General features: G+C 41.3%; 1 protein-coding gene across 1 annotated transcript in view; it reads right to left on the bottom strand.

Moving 5' to 3' along the window:
• BARD1 (BRCA1 associated RING domain 1) overlaps nt 1-15764 on the bottom strand; it is a 43006-nt gene extending 27242 nt beyond the window's left edge. The window contains exons 1-4 of the mRNA XM_005486879.4: nt 15551-15764; nt 15390-15449; nt 11926-12071; nt 4631-5598 (exon numbers count right to left, since the gene is read on the bottom strand). Coding sequence (XP_005486936.3) covers nt 4631-5598; nt 11926-12071; nt 15390-15449; nt 15551-15705 — 1329 coding nt within the window. The 5' untranslated portion in view covers nt 15706-15764. The remainder of the gene's footprint in view (nt 1-4630; nt 5599-11925; nt 12072-15389; nt 15450-15550) is intronic.
• Nucleotides 15765-16848: the final 1084 nt, after the last annotated feature.

The raw sequence follows: 16848 nt of genomic DNA, 5'->3' as shown, positions 1-16848 counted from the left end.
TGGATTATCATATATGGAACTATGGATTATCATGGTCACCATAAATGGAACTAGATTATCATGGTTTTCATAAAATGGTTAAATGGCTGTCATAAATGGAACTATGGATTATCATAAATGGAACTATGGATTATCATAAATGGAACTAGATTATCATGGTTATCATAAAATGGTTAAATGGCTATCATAAATGGAACTGCGGATTATCATAAATGGAACTGCGGATTATCATAAATGGAACTGTGGATTATCATAAATGGAACTGTGGATTATCATAAATGGAACTGTGGATTATCATAAATGGAACTGTGGATTATCATAAATGGAACTGTGGATTATCATAAATGGAACTGTGGATTATCATAAATGGAACTGTGGATTATCATAAATGGAACTGTGGATTATCATGGTTATCATAAAATGGTTGAATGGTTATCATAAATGGAACTGTGGATTATCATAAATGGAACTGTGGATTATCATGGTTATCATAAAATGGTTGAATGGTTATCATAAATGGAACTGCGGATTATCATAAATGGAACTGCAGATTATCATAAATGGAACTGCGGATTATCATAAATGGAACTGCGGATTATCATAAATGGAACTGTGGATTATCATAAATGGAACTGTGGATTATCATAAATGGAACTATGGATCATCATGGTTATCATGAATGGAACTAGATTATCATGTTATCATAAAATGGTTAAATGGTTATAAATAGAACTATGGATTATCATAAACGGAACTAGATTATCATGGTTATCATAAAATGGTTAAATGGTTGTCATAAATGGAACTGTGGATTATCATAAATGGAACTATGGATTATCATGGTTATCATAAAATGGTTAAATGATTATCATAAATGGAACTGTGGATTATCATAAATGGAACTGTGGATTATCATAAATGGAACTATGGATTATCATAAATGGAACTATGGATTATCATAAATGGAACTATGGATTATCATGGTTATCATGAATGGAACTAGATTATCATGGTTATCATAAAATGGTTAAATGGTTATCATAAATGGAACTGTGGATTATCATAAATGGAACTATGGATTATCATGGTTATCATGAATGGAACTAGATTATCATGGTTACCATAAAATGGTTAAATGGTTATCATATATGGAACTATGGATTATCAGAACTGGAACTAGATTATGATAACTCATAAATGGTCAAGGAGGACAGATATGAATTAAAGAGCTTGTATGAATTGTGAATTCTTTCCAGGATCCTGCAAGTTTCTCACCTGAAAATCCTCCAAATGAATTCCCTACAGACTTTTCCCTAATAACACACATACAAGAAGCTGTGCTTACCCTTTAAAAAAGAGAAACATGCAAGAAGTTACCCAGCCTCAGAAACAAGACAAGTGACAAGCAAGCATTATCGAAAAAGAAATGGTCATTTGTTTCCAGGTTTCCAAATCAGCACTTGGGAAGATGGATTGCTTTGACTCAGGGCCAATTTCCATATTCTCAAGTGCTGCATTTGAAACCATTGCATTATTTTAGATTTGCCCTGACCTCCTCCCTCAAGGAGGGGAGATGTTCATCTGTGACCCATCTCCCAACCCTGACACACACAGATCCAGTCCCAAAGGCAAGGAAGTGCACAGCTGATAGCTCAGACACCTGAAAACAAGATTTAAAAGCCATCCTGATGTTTGCCATCACATGCTCACACAAGCACAGGATCTTGTCTGCTCTCCTTCCTGATGTGTCATTAACTGGTACCCAAGCAATAGAGGAGCACTCTCACAGGCTCAGCAGGAATTATCTTAGTTATTTCACTGTGTTAATTATAATGACCATGCAGAGTCCAGCACAGCAGGCTAGCCATGGGTGAAACCTTTCTGTGAGTGTCCTGAGAGTGCAAGGAGGGAAAGCTGTCATGAGTGAGAAAACTAAAGGGCTCCTGGAAGAGCAGATAACCCAAACCGGTCCAAATACAGCACCTCTCTCTCCAAACTCAGCAGATGCTCTGCACAGAGGCAAATTCTTCCTTCCTCAGAGGATTTTTATTTTCATTTATTAGTGTAACTCAACATTAAGTTCATCCACACTAGAACCTTTCCTGAGAACCATTTTGATTTCAGTGAAAATAATAACTAGTAGTAGCAGTAGTAGTAAATGGGGACAATCCTTCAGAATCATTATAAATAGCACAACACTCTCAGTTTTCATGCCTGCTAACCTTGTTTATGATCTCTTTTAAATAAGAAAAAAAGGGATAATTCAATTAGCTTTAATTAAATTCTTGGTATTAGACCCTAACAGCTAATGAAAATGATACAGATTTGTTTTTATAACTAATGAAGTCCCAGAGAATTACACTTCATTTTACTTTGGGGCAGGGTGGCAGCTACAAGTCTGTTTCCCTTTACACACATGGAAATGCATTACTGGCTGTGAAAACAACAACAAAAAATTGCCCATAAAATCAAACGGGAAGAAAAATGCTTCTTTCAGGAAAAAAAAATTCTCCACTAATTTGAGGGGAAAAAAAAAAAATCACACCAGCAACCAAACCCAAACCAACAAATCTAAACCCCACACTGAAAATACATAAAGAGAATAAAGCCTGGTATTTTCAAGACCAGTTTGACACCATACTTTTATCAGTTCATAGAGGGCTCCTGCAAGTTAAAAGATCATAACCAAGGGATCACTTTCCTTGTGGTATTGAGTTCCTTTTCAAAGGAAACTTTGGGATCACCCTGCAGCCCTACCCAGCCACACAAGGCTTTGTAATGAGCACCTCAATGAGGATGGAGCTGCTGGATAAAAACCACAGCAGAACTAATGAGGAACAGAAGCCATTTCCCACTCTAGCTCAATAATTATAAACATCAAAAGACAACAGAGAAAGGAACTCACACACAGGACTGGAAAAGCCCATCCCACTGCCCACACTCCAGCTGGAAATCAGCTTTTTTTTGGCTGCACCAATGCCAGTGAGGAATGCCAGCAACACCACTGAACTTCAATAATCAAAACATGTTTATCATCTCTTCTGTCTACAGCATGAACTGCCTAATTTCTCATTTATCACCAAAATGCTTTGCAATGAAACCTTGCTAGGATATCACCAACATGCCAATACTCCAAGTCTCCACAAGCTGTTTCCTTAGATGAAATACCTGTGCTCCAAAGGAGCATCAGGCACATTGCTGCAAACCATACCTGTGTGAAAACTTGTCAGGGCAGACCCATTTTTTTCAGAACCAGTCAGTCATGACTGCATTCATTACAAACTCTCAGAAAATCATGGAAGGGTAATTTGTAAACAGTGTTTTAATAAAGAGGAATATGCAGGACTTATGACAAGAGGTAACAAGAGATCTCTCCTTCAAAGCTCTTGAGTCCTGTGAGGACAGCATTTCATTTTCTCCTCCCTAATTCCATATTAATGACATCAAATATGAGATTTGAACTCAGCTCAGCTGCCACTTCCATTTAGAAAGGTCTCCTGCAGCAGGAGTGGCTTATTAGAATGCCTTTGGAAGAGGACAGTTATTTATCAAGAACAGCCTCTGTCTCAGCAGCCAGAAGTGCTGTATAAATGTCAGGTGCTTACAGAGGAATCAATCCTTCAGTATATGCAGTTTATTAACCACCCAACATTTGCGTTATATGATTTAACACAAAGTACATTTAAATTGCCAGAGCACAAACTCTTTGAAATGACCTCTCAGAAGGGAGCTGCCATGAGAGCAGCTGATGAGTGGGACATGTTGTACAAAGAAATGGGCAAGGACAACCCCTGAAAAGAGCAAAGCCATGAAGTTCTGTCACACAAAGAACTGGTTAAGATGTTAACAGCATAATGAGTGATAGCTGTCATTCCAGGAATGACTTGAGCTTACATAAAACTGAGAACATCCAAATTCTTGTCCTTTCCCTTCAGAGCATAGGGCTCAGCATGGGAATCACACTTGCATCAGGTGGAGCTCAGCACTTATATAATGTTAATCAATGTTTCAGAGTTATTCTCATGTACAGAACTCAGATCTTGTCCTGCCTGACTTACCAGCTCAGACTGAACTGATCAAGGTCACTCTGAGATCTGAAATACTTCCTAAACTCCTTGTGACAAATCAGAGACAGCTTCCTGGCACACAAGGCCAAAACACTTATCACTTCCTAAAACTCACAGGTATGACTGACACTGTAATGCTTTGAGTTTCCAACTACAATCATCTTTGATCATTCAGTCATTTCTTTATGAAATCAGAGAATCAGGTTGGAAACTTCCCAATGAACACAGAGTGAGATTTCCTTCCCTGAAATAGGATGTTCTGAAGTAACAGGTTTCCAGAATATTTTTAAACAACTTTGTCATTTTAAACCTCTGCTAAAGCTGAACTATCACAGGTATAACTGCCACTGTAATGCTTTAAAGTTTCCAACTACAATCATCTTTGATCATTCAGTTATTTCTTTATGAAATCAGAGAATCAGGTTGGAAAGTTCTCAGTAAACACAGAGTGAGATTTCCTTCCCTGAAATAGGATGTTCTGAAGTAACAGGTTTCCAGAATATTTTTAAAACAACGTCCTTTTTAAACTCTGCTAAAGCTGAGCTAGAAGGTGATGGTCCTACCTTGATGGAAGCAACATGGAGCAAAGTCTCTCCCTTGTAATTCCTTCTGGCAATGGAGTTGACAGCAGGGGATTTCACCACAGAAGGACTGAGTGGTGTTGCTCCTTGACTGCAACTCTTGGAAGTGGATGGGGTAGAGGGAGACTCTGAAAGTGAAGGACTGTTTGTGACTTGAAGGGCTGCAGATCTTGTCTTCATTGCAGTGCCAGTGAGTTTGGCTGCAGAGGAGGAAATGTGGGCTGGGGAGATGGGGGAGCCCTGCAGAGACTGCTCTGAGGCAGCAGCCTGCCTGCCTGCCTGGCCAGGAATGCCCCTCTCACTTCTCCTTGCTCTCTTGGACTGAGGAGTTCCCTGCAGCCTGCACTGCTCCCTGCCACGTTTCAAGGGTGTCACTTCATTTGCTCCTGACAGCAGTGTCTCTGCAGCACCATGTGTTCCCTTGCTCTCTGCTGCAGAGCACACAACCTCACTGTTATCTTTCTTTGGGGATTCCACCTGTGGTAGAACTTCCACATCTTCTGCATTGCTGCTGGAGTCAGCTTCCTTGACAGGCTCCTGCTGGGGTCTGTGCTCAGGAGACTCTGGTTCCTGAGTGCACAGCACTACTGGCTGACTGCAGATGGTCACACACTTCTCCTTGGGAGCCTTCTCAGCTTTTTTCTGCTCAGGTTTCTCTAAGCTCCACACTTTGTTAATGTCTGCTAGGTGTTTCTTCTTCATCTTCTTCATCTGCCTCTGAGTTGCTTTTTTTGTTGGCTTAGAGGGCTTTTCATGAGGAGGGGAAGGAAAGAAATCATAAACTGAAGATGTGTCTTGAGCAAGGTTAGTGCTTTTAGTGCCAGCCTGACTCCTGTTCACAACACATCGAATCTTCCTGCTCCTGGGGCTGAACCACATTTTTATCTGCTCCTTCTTGCTCTTCTTCTCCAGCTCTGACTCAGGGGGTGTGGATGTCTCCTCTGCTGAACCTAAGTGCATGAGCAAAGGGGAAAAATAATTATGGAGTACTCTTCAGAACCTCACAAAGCAAAAAAAAAATCATAACAACAACTGCAAGGATTGATGAAGTGTTACTAAATACAATCTGTGAGTGCCTTCATTTCTTCTCAGAAGGCACATGGGGTGACTTTAAAAGCCCAGGCAAGGTGACACTCCTGAGATGTCACACACAGTGACTCTAAAAGCCCAGGCCAGGCCACATGCCCCTCTGGAGCTCACAGATCCAACAGGCCAATGAACATCCTGGCAAATAAATTCCTTCAGCAGTCAGGGTTCACAGCACAGCAGAGTTCTGAGCAGGTCAGAAAAGGACAAAGGTTGGTTTTCTCACTGAGTTTTCCTTGGAAATAGGGTTGACAAAGAGGCGTGTGCATACATAAAAGAGCACAGAAACAATTTTTTAAAGAGGTATTAGAGTTCATCCAAAGATGGAAAGGAAAAATAGGTGCAAGCAAGCAAAAGCAATGTCCTTATAAAAATGTCAAACATTCCTGAAAAACTTTGACTGTTTCCACAGATATAGCAGATGAAGCAGAGGAATATATATAGAAAATGTGTAAGCAATTGTGTCCTGTCATTTGATCCTTTACCCCTGTGTAGTAAATAACTTCAAGGAAGCTAAGCATTTTGTTGATCTCAAACATTTCTTTAAAAACATGCAGTGGAGCAATTTTATAAATCACACTGTACAGCACATTACAAATCCATGAGCAGGATGATGCAGGAATATCCTGTACCCCCAGCACATGAAATAACAGTTGACAACAATGGCTGAGCACATAAATATTGTCTTCAATGGCCTAAGAATAAATTAAGGAGTGTAAAGTGACCGCAAAGTTAGACACTAATTTAATTTTACCTTTTTTTTGACACAAAATAACCATAGCAGATTTTTTACCAATTCCTTCATTCTGAACTGGTGTTATTTTAGGTTATTTGGACAAAGTAAATGCACAACTCATTCTTCCTGTTGCCTCAAACTTCAGGGACTACCACTCACAAAAGTCTTGGTGATTTATAACAATCAAACAAAACCAATATGAATTCTGTTTTGAAGCAGCACTAAGACCAAGATTAGAAGGGAGGGGAGGGTTTTAAGTATTCTTAAAACAAGCAACATAAAGTCTCAATTATTAAAAATGACAGACACTCACAGCAACAATCTATCACTTTCACTTCAGTGCATCAAGTTTCTAGGGCTGATTTATTATCTCCACACCTTCTATTTTTGCTGTTAGTAACTACAGCCAGCTTTTCATAGCAAGCTGGGATAAACTCATGGCAACAAACACACTGGTTCCAATCCCTTAGTCACAACAAGTGCTTTTGAAACTCCACTTAAAAGAGAAGTGTGCAGCTAGTAATTCAACACTAAAACAGGCATTCAGTTGTCTTTTAAAGCAATATTGCAAAGTTAAATGTTTCCTTAATCTTGATTTCAATTACCCTACTTACCCCTGGAATTAAATCCTGTTACATATTAGATTCAGGTAGAGGAATATGAAAGCCATCAGGCCAAAAGTGTCATTAAGAATACAGCTGGAGGCTAGTTAATCAATCATTTAGCCACTAGAGATAATCATCAATACAGAACTGCAGCTATTTGGTTTTCCTCTAAGGCTGGGCTTGGTGCAAACAAGAGAAAAAGCACTGAAATTGAGACTGAAATCTCAGAACTAGCTAGCCTTGAGAACACATCCACTCTCATTCTGCCAATAACATCTAAAAAAAGGAAGAGCTTGATTGCAAACAGATGCAAAATATAAAACACAAGTGACTATTTTCTCATCTTGCCAGTGTTTACACAAACTAACACATCTCCTTGTCAAACATTTACCTTGCTAAAAGAATCAGCCATCCCCAAGTAAAGAGAAATAATAAAATCAGCTTGCAGAAGTCATTTGTGCAACAATTTTAGGATGGCCAGAATTCTTTTTGATGTGTGTAGCACAGCAAGACTTTAAAGTCCAAGTGACAAATTCAATCAAAGGCAGTGTCCTTCAGAAGTATGATCTAAAGCAGCAGAACACAATGCAGCATTTATTCTGGCTGTACCACTTGTGGCAGCAGCAAAACCTGTGAAAAATCCACCACCAGGCTTCCTGCACTGATCTGCTCATTGCTGCTTGCTCAGCAGGGATTTACCAGCCAGGCTATTAAAAACCTGCTGGAAATAGAACATGCTAAATAAATACTTGCCAAGGAGTGGTTTTGAAGTTCTAGAACAGGGAGGCACTCAGAGGACATGATTAGAGGATGACAAAGAGATTCACTCCACCCAGAGGCCAGCCCTGCACACCCAGGGCAGGAAATTGCACTTTCTGCTACCCCTTCCTCCATTTCCAAAGTGTACAAGGTACAAGCAACTTGGACAAATGGCCAATCTGCCTCCCCTGAAAATCAAACCTTTTGATGGACCCAGAGCTGGGAGAGGGAGAAATAAAGAGGGGAGATGCAGAGCCAAGAAGCTGAAAGGAAGTCCTTATGATTTAATAAGTAAATGTTAATTTATATAAAGAGGGTATTATCTGGTAGCTAAGTTCATTCAGTTAAAGTACCTTCAGAGAAAATTGCTCACAATAAAATCAATCCCAATGAATTCTCTGCTGTCTCTGTGTTTGAAGCCAGAGCTTGGATTTTAACAGGATTGTAAAATATTACTATTATGATTTTGATTTGTCTTTTTAATACATAAGTGTCCTCACAAAAATTTTCAGAGGCATTTAGACAAGGTAAATCAGTGGAGCATTCCTTACTAATTCTAGATTTTAAGCATTTGCAATAGCATAAAGAGCATCCACAATAACAGTACTAGAATCAGCCTATAATAAATGCAGTAAATTTAGTCTCCATTACCTATTAAATGTAACATTCAGATACACAATGCAGCAACTGAATTATTTCTAATTTAGAGTTAATAAGCACAAGTTTCTCCATGCTGGCATTTAATAGAGTTGGATTTCTTAAATGTTAAAAGGGTTGAGAGTACACAAAAATACCAGGAGATGGTCAGTGCCTTGCAACCAGAGCTCCAAGTTCTGCTGCAGTGCAATAGCAGCCTAGTGCAGGGGGAAAAGGAGCAATTAGAAAATGTGGTTTAGTTATCATTAATCTGCATCAAAGGAAAATAATGATGCACATTGTGTGTCTTTCCAATTATTCTCTATTATGGGTTTCAGAACAGAAGTTGAGAAATCTCTTTGACAAACTAGTCCCTTATTAAAAATCAAAGGGAAGAGCTTTAGTACCATCTGTGCAACATTAGTGCCTTCACTGAAGAGTGATCATTTGGCAAGTTAAGTATTCAACACCAAAGGGGAAAGGGAGAAATTCCAGCTATTCAAAACTGAATCTTTAGATGCCATGAAAGATGTCCCAGCAGCCATGAAATGCAATGTAATCTGTTACAACAGGAGTTCCACATGCAGTAAATGTGAAACAGAGTCATCTCACTGACTGTCCACCAACATCAGCACCAGCTTGGGAAGCTTTGACCAACTCCTGCAAGGTGTAGCTGTGAAGGAGAAGGAGGAAGGCTTTCTGTTTGATGTGTAAAACTGAAGCAGATTGCTACAAAGAATAAGGTAAAATCAACTATAAACGCTTGGTGATGGTTCTGAGAATTTAAAACAATCTATTCTTTTTTAAGAACATTACACAGAAAAGTATTTACAACTTCTCTTTCAAAATGATCACTGTAAATCAACACATGTAGTGTTTTATGTGCACTCTGCCCATGGTTCCACCCATGGAGCCCATCATCCCACCAGTGTCAGTTCCCAACGTGCCTTGGACATTTCCACATCAGAGCTGAAGGGTTTGAGTGCAGACACCCCACCTGTGGTGCCAGCTTCCCTTCACCCTTAGGAAGGTACAGCACGGGGCAGCCAAAAATTCAGGCACCTCTTCTCATCTTACCATGGACTAAGCACAAAAAACCTCCAACAAGAGAATTCACTTGGAGGCTCAGCATTTCCTACCTATAGCTTGAATTTTCCACCTAGAATTTGCATTTTCCAGCCAGTTTCAGGTTTGTTTGTCAATTCATGTTCAGTCACCCCAGGAGTGTCATTGGCTGTGTTTCCCTCTAATTTAAAAGGGAAGTATTAGCTGTTTTATGCAGTCTTTCCTGAATTATTTGCTGCTGCTCCTTACAATGCACATGCTGTTTGGCAGAAGCTATTTTTATCCCAATGGAATACAAAGTGAGATCCCTCTCATGTCTACAGTGGAACCTCAGGGTACAGGGATTTTTGTATTTGAAATATTCAGTGTGAGCTTAACCCTATCCTTTTCAGTCACGGCACTTCCATGGGGTTTTTTAAAAGAAAAATACACAATTTACTGCATGCACTAGCTCTGTCAGACAAAAAAATTACTAGCAGGATGCACTTAGAAATTTCAGATTCAAGATTCAAGAGACGCCACAACTGTCTCAAAACAAGCAAATGTGCAAAAGGGACATAAAACATAAATATACAGAAATATTATTATTTTCAACTGCTTCTCTTCCTTTCCTGCACTGAAAGATTGATTTTTCGGTCTACTTCCTTTAGTGGAACATGAAGTACAATCTCTGACCTTCTAACATAAAAGAAAAGAAAATATTGTTGACAGAAGTGCAGTGCTGTAAGAACATGAAAGCAAGTCCTTAACAAGAGAAGAGAAGCCATGATTCTCCAAACTCAAACGTATTTCCCTTTGGATACATTAAGTTCAAGGCAGAACTTCATGGATCCAGACATCTATGGGAGGTGAGGGACAAAACATCCTGAAGAATTTGCTCTCAAAATCTCTCAAGCTGTGATTTTCACCCATATTTTTTCCCCCAATATATAACTGGCTGTTCTTAGAGGTGTGCTCATTTATTTATCAATTCAGGCCATTCCTGGCAGTGAGCTATCACAGCTGGGGAGGAATTTCTCCCACCCTCAGTATCCCACATCCCAAAGGCCACTGTGCTAATCCCTGGCATGCTGCAAAGATTCCAAGTGACAGAAAGGCATCTCCCAAATAATTTCTATAAAACAGTCTTGTAAACTTCTATTTTCTGTCTGCTTTTAAGTCAGAACAAAATGATGATAAAAATAATGATAAAAAGAACCTCACTTAGTTCTGTGGCCCAGCCACACCACACACACTTCATTTTAGAAGAATTATGGGATTAAATGTACTGCTCAATTTTTAGTACAGTTAAACATCAGACCAATTTTTAAGAGTTAATCCATCTCTAAGAGCTCTCCAAAACATCTAAACAGTATCAATAATGCTACCATGTTGTATTTTAAATGGTTTATTTATAGTATCACAAACAGCTCCTTTCAGAATGATTCTCTTCTGAGTGTGCTTTTAAAAGCCTTCATCCCTAAAAATGTTTCCCTGAAATCCTATTTAGGCCATCATCTGTTTTCTATGCTCCAGAAGATTTAATCACCATAGGATTTTATACCTATATAAAATGTATTTCTTTACACTTGGACACAGGCTTCCAGCCTTGTTGCTTAAAATCCATTTTGGTGCCAATAAAGAGATATTCCATAAATGAGTGAAGGTGCTGATGGGATTGCACACAGAAAAGGAATCTTTAACTTAGACAAGCATATTAGAAAGCAACAATGAAGGAAGAATTACCTATTCTGTATCTGACAAGTAAATGAATGTTTTCTAAAGCTTGGTATTACATAAATGCTCCTCTCTGAGCTTGCAGAAGAAACACACAATCACCTATGTTTATTTCACTACACTTTTTCCTACTTTGACAAACAACTTAAAATTTGATAGAGATTCATTCCCAGAGTACATTCTCTGCAATCTCCTAGCACAGTCAGAACGACAAAACTTCACTGCAGCAGATTAGCTCATTGTTAGGGACCAGAAAACAAATGAGTTAAGACTTGCTTCTTTCCCCTTTTTAGGCAAAGAACACAGATCCTTTTTCCCATGTGCAAAAACCCTGAACTGAAAATGACTGGGACAGCAGGCACGGCTCAGTCAGTGCACAGCAACCCAGAGGCAGGAGAAGACATGCATTCATTCTTTAATGTAGAACTTTACACTCTGGGGCTCCCATGAGATATGGCAACCTGTGCCCCGTGACTCAGCGACCTCTCCCACTTTCATCTCATTTTGGAAAACTGATTCTAATGACTAAAACAAATTCAAAGAACGAGCAAATCACATTTTCCAAACATGATTTGGAACAGCCTCAGGGAATTTGCAGCAGGGCTGCACTGCTCATTTGCTGGACAATGCAAGGGGGTGGCCTGGAGCGAGCAGCCGCCAGGGGAGAGCCTCACCTGCGGTGTGGGTGCTCAGGAGCTGCCGCAGCTGGCTGCACAGCTGGATCATGTTATCCAGCTGCCGGTTGATCTGCGCGTCCTGCACCCAGGCTGGCACGTGGCACACGGGGCACCCGCTGCCAACGCTGTCACCCACGCAGGACCTGCGAGGCAAAGGGAGAACACATCATCCAGGTTTTATGTTTGCCCAATTATCCCATCAAAAAAAACCAAACAATATTTAAGGTAGCAACAATTTTAATTGAATAGTTTAGAAAATATATAAATAAGGGATAATTTGGTTCAAATAATAGTGCATAAGCAAAAACAACCGCAGGGTACGGAGGGCAGGGTTCAATCACCCTTGCCACTTCACGTCCAAGCTTGCCAAGTAAAAGTCACCCCTTATATGCCATGTGTCAATGCCATCCCCTCCTATTTTCGGTTCGTCACTTTTCTGTCACCGCCTTCATTACCACCTTTACCACGCATGCGCCACCACTCGGTTTGGTGGTCGCACAAGTCTTTGGGGGTCGTCACTGATGAAGGCCCTGTAGTCTTCTTCGCTGTCCTTTAATTCACCTTTGGGTTACACATGCGCACCAAGCCAGTACAATGTAAGCCAAGACTAACATATCACTGCATCTACATACCAAAGCAATAAGTCCCTTATAATTAGCATTTTCTTGGACCCAACCAGGTTCTTGGTCATTTTTAGCAACTATATCTTCAGCTTCTTTCCTGTGCTCCTTGAGAACATCTGCTGGGAAGGGGGGTGGGTGGAGCCCCTCCTTTCCATTTCTTCTTTGGCATTGCAACTTTTAACTATTAACTATTTTATTATTCTCAAATATTAATTACTGTATCAATATTGAGTACTGTTTCAATTTTTATCAGCACGAATCATACCTATTTACCACACAGGGGAGTTATCTGCTGCACCCACCATCAGCCGTGCCACAGCCCAGCCACAACCTCTTATTGGGGCATTGCAGGAAAGCCCACACGAGTTAGTCACAAACACAGGACACATTTACCATGGCTGAACATGAAATTAAGCAACCCACTTCCCAAGCTTTGTCAGGACAGCCATGAAAAACACAGTGCCTCACAACTGACCCAAATTTCCATTGCTGTTTGACTCCACCTAACAATCAGGCTTCGCTGTTAAAACCACAAATTCTTCTACATCTGCTATTCTGCAGCCTTCCATTTTTAAACCAGTGCCATAGTAAACAACAATTTCCACTTTCTCCTACTTAAAATTTGCTTGGTGCTGTGAAGAACTTTCACCTGTGTGAACATTTCCCATGAGGATCTCCAGGTGCTCAGAGTATTTGATCACTGCTCTCTTTCACAGCATTTATGTCAGATCATCGTGGTGGGATAGGTGGGGAAACAGATTTACTCACTAATACTACTCTCCCCAAAGCAGCTTAAAATCTTTTATTCTTTGATTAGGCCAGGGATAAGACCTGAAGTCAGAGCTGAGAGCACTTCTTTAAGATACAACAGAATTTAACTCCAGTTAAATTTAATTTAATTTCCAGTTACAAAAAAGGTACTGGAAATTTATATTTCAACAGTTAAACATCAATGGACAATATGCAGGCAGACAATTGAGTTGTAACTGAAATAGCAGCAACTTGGAACCACTGGAGAGATTATAAAGGTGTGGCAAATACGTTGTGGTTTTATGTAATTCAGTTTTGAGAATAGTTCATAATGGCTGCAAATATTATTGAAAATACCTAATTTGCTCCTAAAGAAATTAATCTGAATTTCCTTAGGTTAAGTTTAAAAAATAGCCACTGCCCAAGACTCAATCATCAAAGGACAGATGGAATTGCTGCTAAAAGGTCAGGGATAAAGGAGAGGAAAGATCAGGCACAACAATAACTCAGATAACAGCAAATAAACTCCTTTTTCTGGAGCAAGAAATAGCTGCTAATGAGTGCTTAAAACTCCTGTTAGCTGTTCTTTCCAGCCTCATCAATGCAAACTGCATTGTCCTCTTGATATTTGGAAATTTTTTCTTGAAAAACCCCACAAAACTCTAACCAACAGTGGGTGATTTACATCTATCACCTAGAGTACACAGGGGTTATCCAAAATAAAACCACAAGACCTTAGATGCCCAACAGCTGAACAATTACATTTATTAAACCACATGTTCATGCTTATAAATAATTTTTACAAGTTTCTGCGGGTTAATTTACAAAATGATCCGTAGGTATGTTGTATAAATGTAATAAATAATTTAAAAAATTCCTTTAAACAGCAGAATCATACAACGGTTCCAGCTGGGAGGGACCTTAAGGCCCATCTCATTCCACCTCCTGTCATGGCAGGGACTTCCCACTATCCCAGGGTGCTCCAAGCCCTGTCCAGCCTGGCCTTGGACACTTCCAGGGGCAGCCACAGCTGCTCTGGGCACCCTGTGCCTCTCCACCCTCACAGGGAGGAATTTCTTCCCAATATCCAAAGTAAACCTGCTGTCTTTCAGCGTGAAGGCATTCCCCTTAACCCTGTCCCTATGTGCCCTTGTAAAAGGCCCCTCTTCAAGAATCTTCTACAGCAATCAGTGGCCACAGCTGGGAAAGAACACGTGTCTGGAGAGAAATAAATACTCCTTAAAAAGCCAGTAAATATTCTGCTTGTAATTTACCTTTCAGGCCTTCAACAAGTAAAGTGCAGCTGAAGATAGACAGTGGACACACACCCATGAGGAGAAACTCTAAAACACAGGCAGACTTTTTAACTCCCCGTGCTTGCATGTGCATGCCGTGACGGTGGCCAAAATATTCCCCAAAGGCAGCTCTGGGGCACAAATATTTCAGCCCCAGCCTGTATTGACAATGCAGTGAGTTATCTCACAACAGGCAACCTGACCACCGCCACCTCAGAAGCGCTTCGCTGGCAGAACGTTTCTAATTAACGACAGTTTAAGTTAAAAGTTGAAGTTAAATTAAGTTCAGTTTTTTGAAGCACTCAGATTATTTGAGCAACTCTAAGCAGAGGTAAGCCTGCCTATGCCAATGTTTGGATGTGTGTGAGAACAGCAACAGGCACAGCAGCAGAAATGAAGGAGCAAAGCCTTGGCAGAAGGCCAAACCAACAACAAGCACCACCCAGCCCTCAGGGGCAGAGGAAAACCCCCTCGGAAACAGGAAACACCTTCCCAAGCCGCTCTTTTTTCTTTATGTGAAAAGAAAGGAGTTGAGGGTGATGCGAACTGCAGGTTGTTTTGGATTTTTACCTCACACCTCACTACAAGCAGACAATTCCCTCCACCACACTGAAAGCTCCCTTCACACCTGGCCAGCATCCTGAAGCCTAAACCAGAATTTCTACATGAGACCCTCAGGTGAACAGCGGCTCCCGCTCTCCTGTCCCCCTCAGCTCCCCGGGAGGAGCAGCAGGCCGGAGCCGTGCCCATTCCCGGTCCTTTCCCACAGCACGGCGGCGGCCCCGGTACTTACAGGCAGAAGACGTGCTCGCACTGCCCCCCCAGGGACACGGGCTCCCGCAGGACACCGGCGCTGTGGGCAGAGCAAGGAGAAACGCGGCACTTTTAATACACACAGCAGGGGCTGTGGGGGAGGACAGGGTGGGGGGAAGGTGGAAGGGAGACGTCCATTACCAGCGGGAGCAGCTCAGTGCCTTCTCCAGCCGCCCCAGCGCGGCGCGGGTGTGGGACCAGGTGTGCCCGGGCGGCGCCATGGAGGGGGCAGCGGGACAGAGAGGGCTGACTGGGGCCGGCTGGTTGCCCGAGCGTCCGCGCAGCGCCTCCCTCATCGCTCCCCTCAGCGCTTCCCGCCGCCGTTCCGAATCCCCCGCCCGCCCCTTCTGCGCAGGCGCGGGGGCCGCGCGCGCGCTGCCCGCCCTCAGCGTTTCCCGCGCGCCGGGAGTGGGGCGGGGCTGCCTGTGAGGGAAGGCCGGGGAAATGGCGGGCTCGGCGAAATTCGGGGCGGAGAGCCCGGAGCACGGGGTGTGGCAGGATAATTGGGTGTTAATGTCTTCACGTGCGGCTCCGTGGGTGGGAGTCTGCAGTAATTACAGGGAAATAGGCTGTTAATATCGTCAGGATCGACTAGGTCTGAAAGAATAGCTCGGCAATCTTGACAGTGTTTTTGTCTCTACGAACATCAGACTGCGGGAGCTTGTTACAGTTTAAACTTATGAACTTCAGGGTAATGGCAGAAATGCCTCCGCACGAGTCTCTAACTCTACTTCAGTGTCTGAACTTCCCAACTTTAGTGGCAAATGACGATACAAGTTCAAGCAGCTCGAAGCCATTTCCTCATGTCACATCCCTGTTCGTATGTGAAAAACGCCAATCACTTGTTTTTAAATTTTTTTAAGTTTAATAGTAATAAAATGGTTATAAAAATAGTAATACAATTAGAGTAATAATAATTTGGACTATTTGGATTAGGACAATATGAGACAATAAAAACAAAAACCCTATGGACGTCCGGGTACCTTTTTCTGGGCAAAATAAGCCCGAAAAAGGACCCACATTAACAGAAGATTAACCCTTAAAAACAATAACCTGTTGCATATTCATACACCTCATCCATGATGCATAAATTCCATTCAAACACAGGATTCTGTCTGGTCAGTGTCAACCTCTTCCTCTTAATCCTGACAGCGTCATCGTGGCTGAGCAAGGTGGGAAGAAGTTCATTTGTTCTGATAATGGTGCAATAAATTCTCTTTATCAGAAGGATTTAGGTGTCCTGTGGCTGCTATCTTGATCCGAGTCCTTTCTTTAGAAAAAAAATATCCTAAAGAGCATAGTTTCTATAGTAACATTTTGTTATAACCTAAAACTATATTTCACACACTACTGAAGAGAATAAATACAGCATTACTTTCTAACACAACACATATAATATTCATTTGAATATTTGCAAAAAGCCAATCATAAAATACGCA

The sequence above is a fragment of the Zonotrichia albicollis genome, chromosome 10, assembly GCF_047830755.1.
Source record: "Zonotrichia albicollis isolate bZonAlb1 chromosome 10, bZonAlb1.hap1, whole genome shotgun sequence".
Lineage (NCBI taxonomy): Eukaryota > Metazoa > Chordata > Aves > Passeriformes > Passerellidae > Zonotrichia > Zonotrichia albicollis.
Note: the sequence above shows the minus strand (reverse complement) of the source record. Positions and strands in the feature narration are given on the sequence as shown.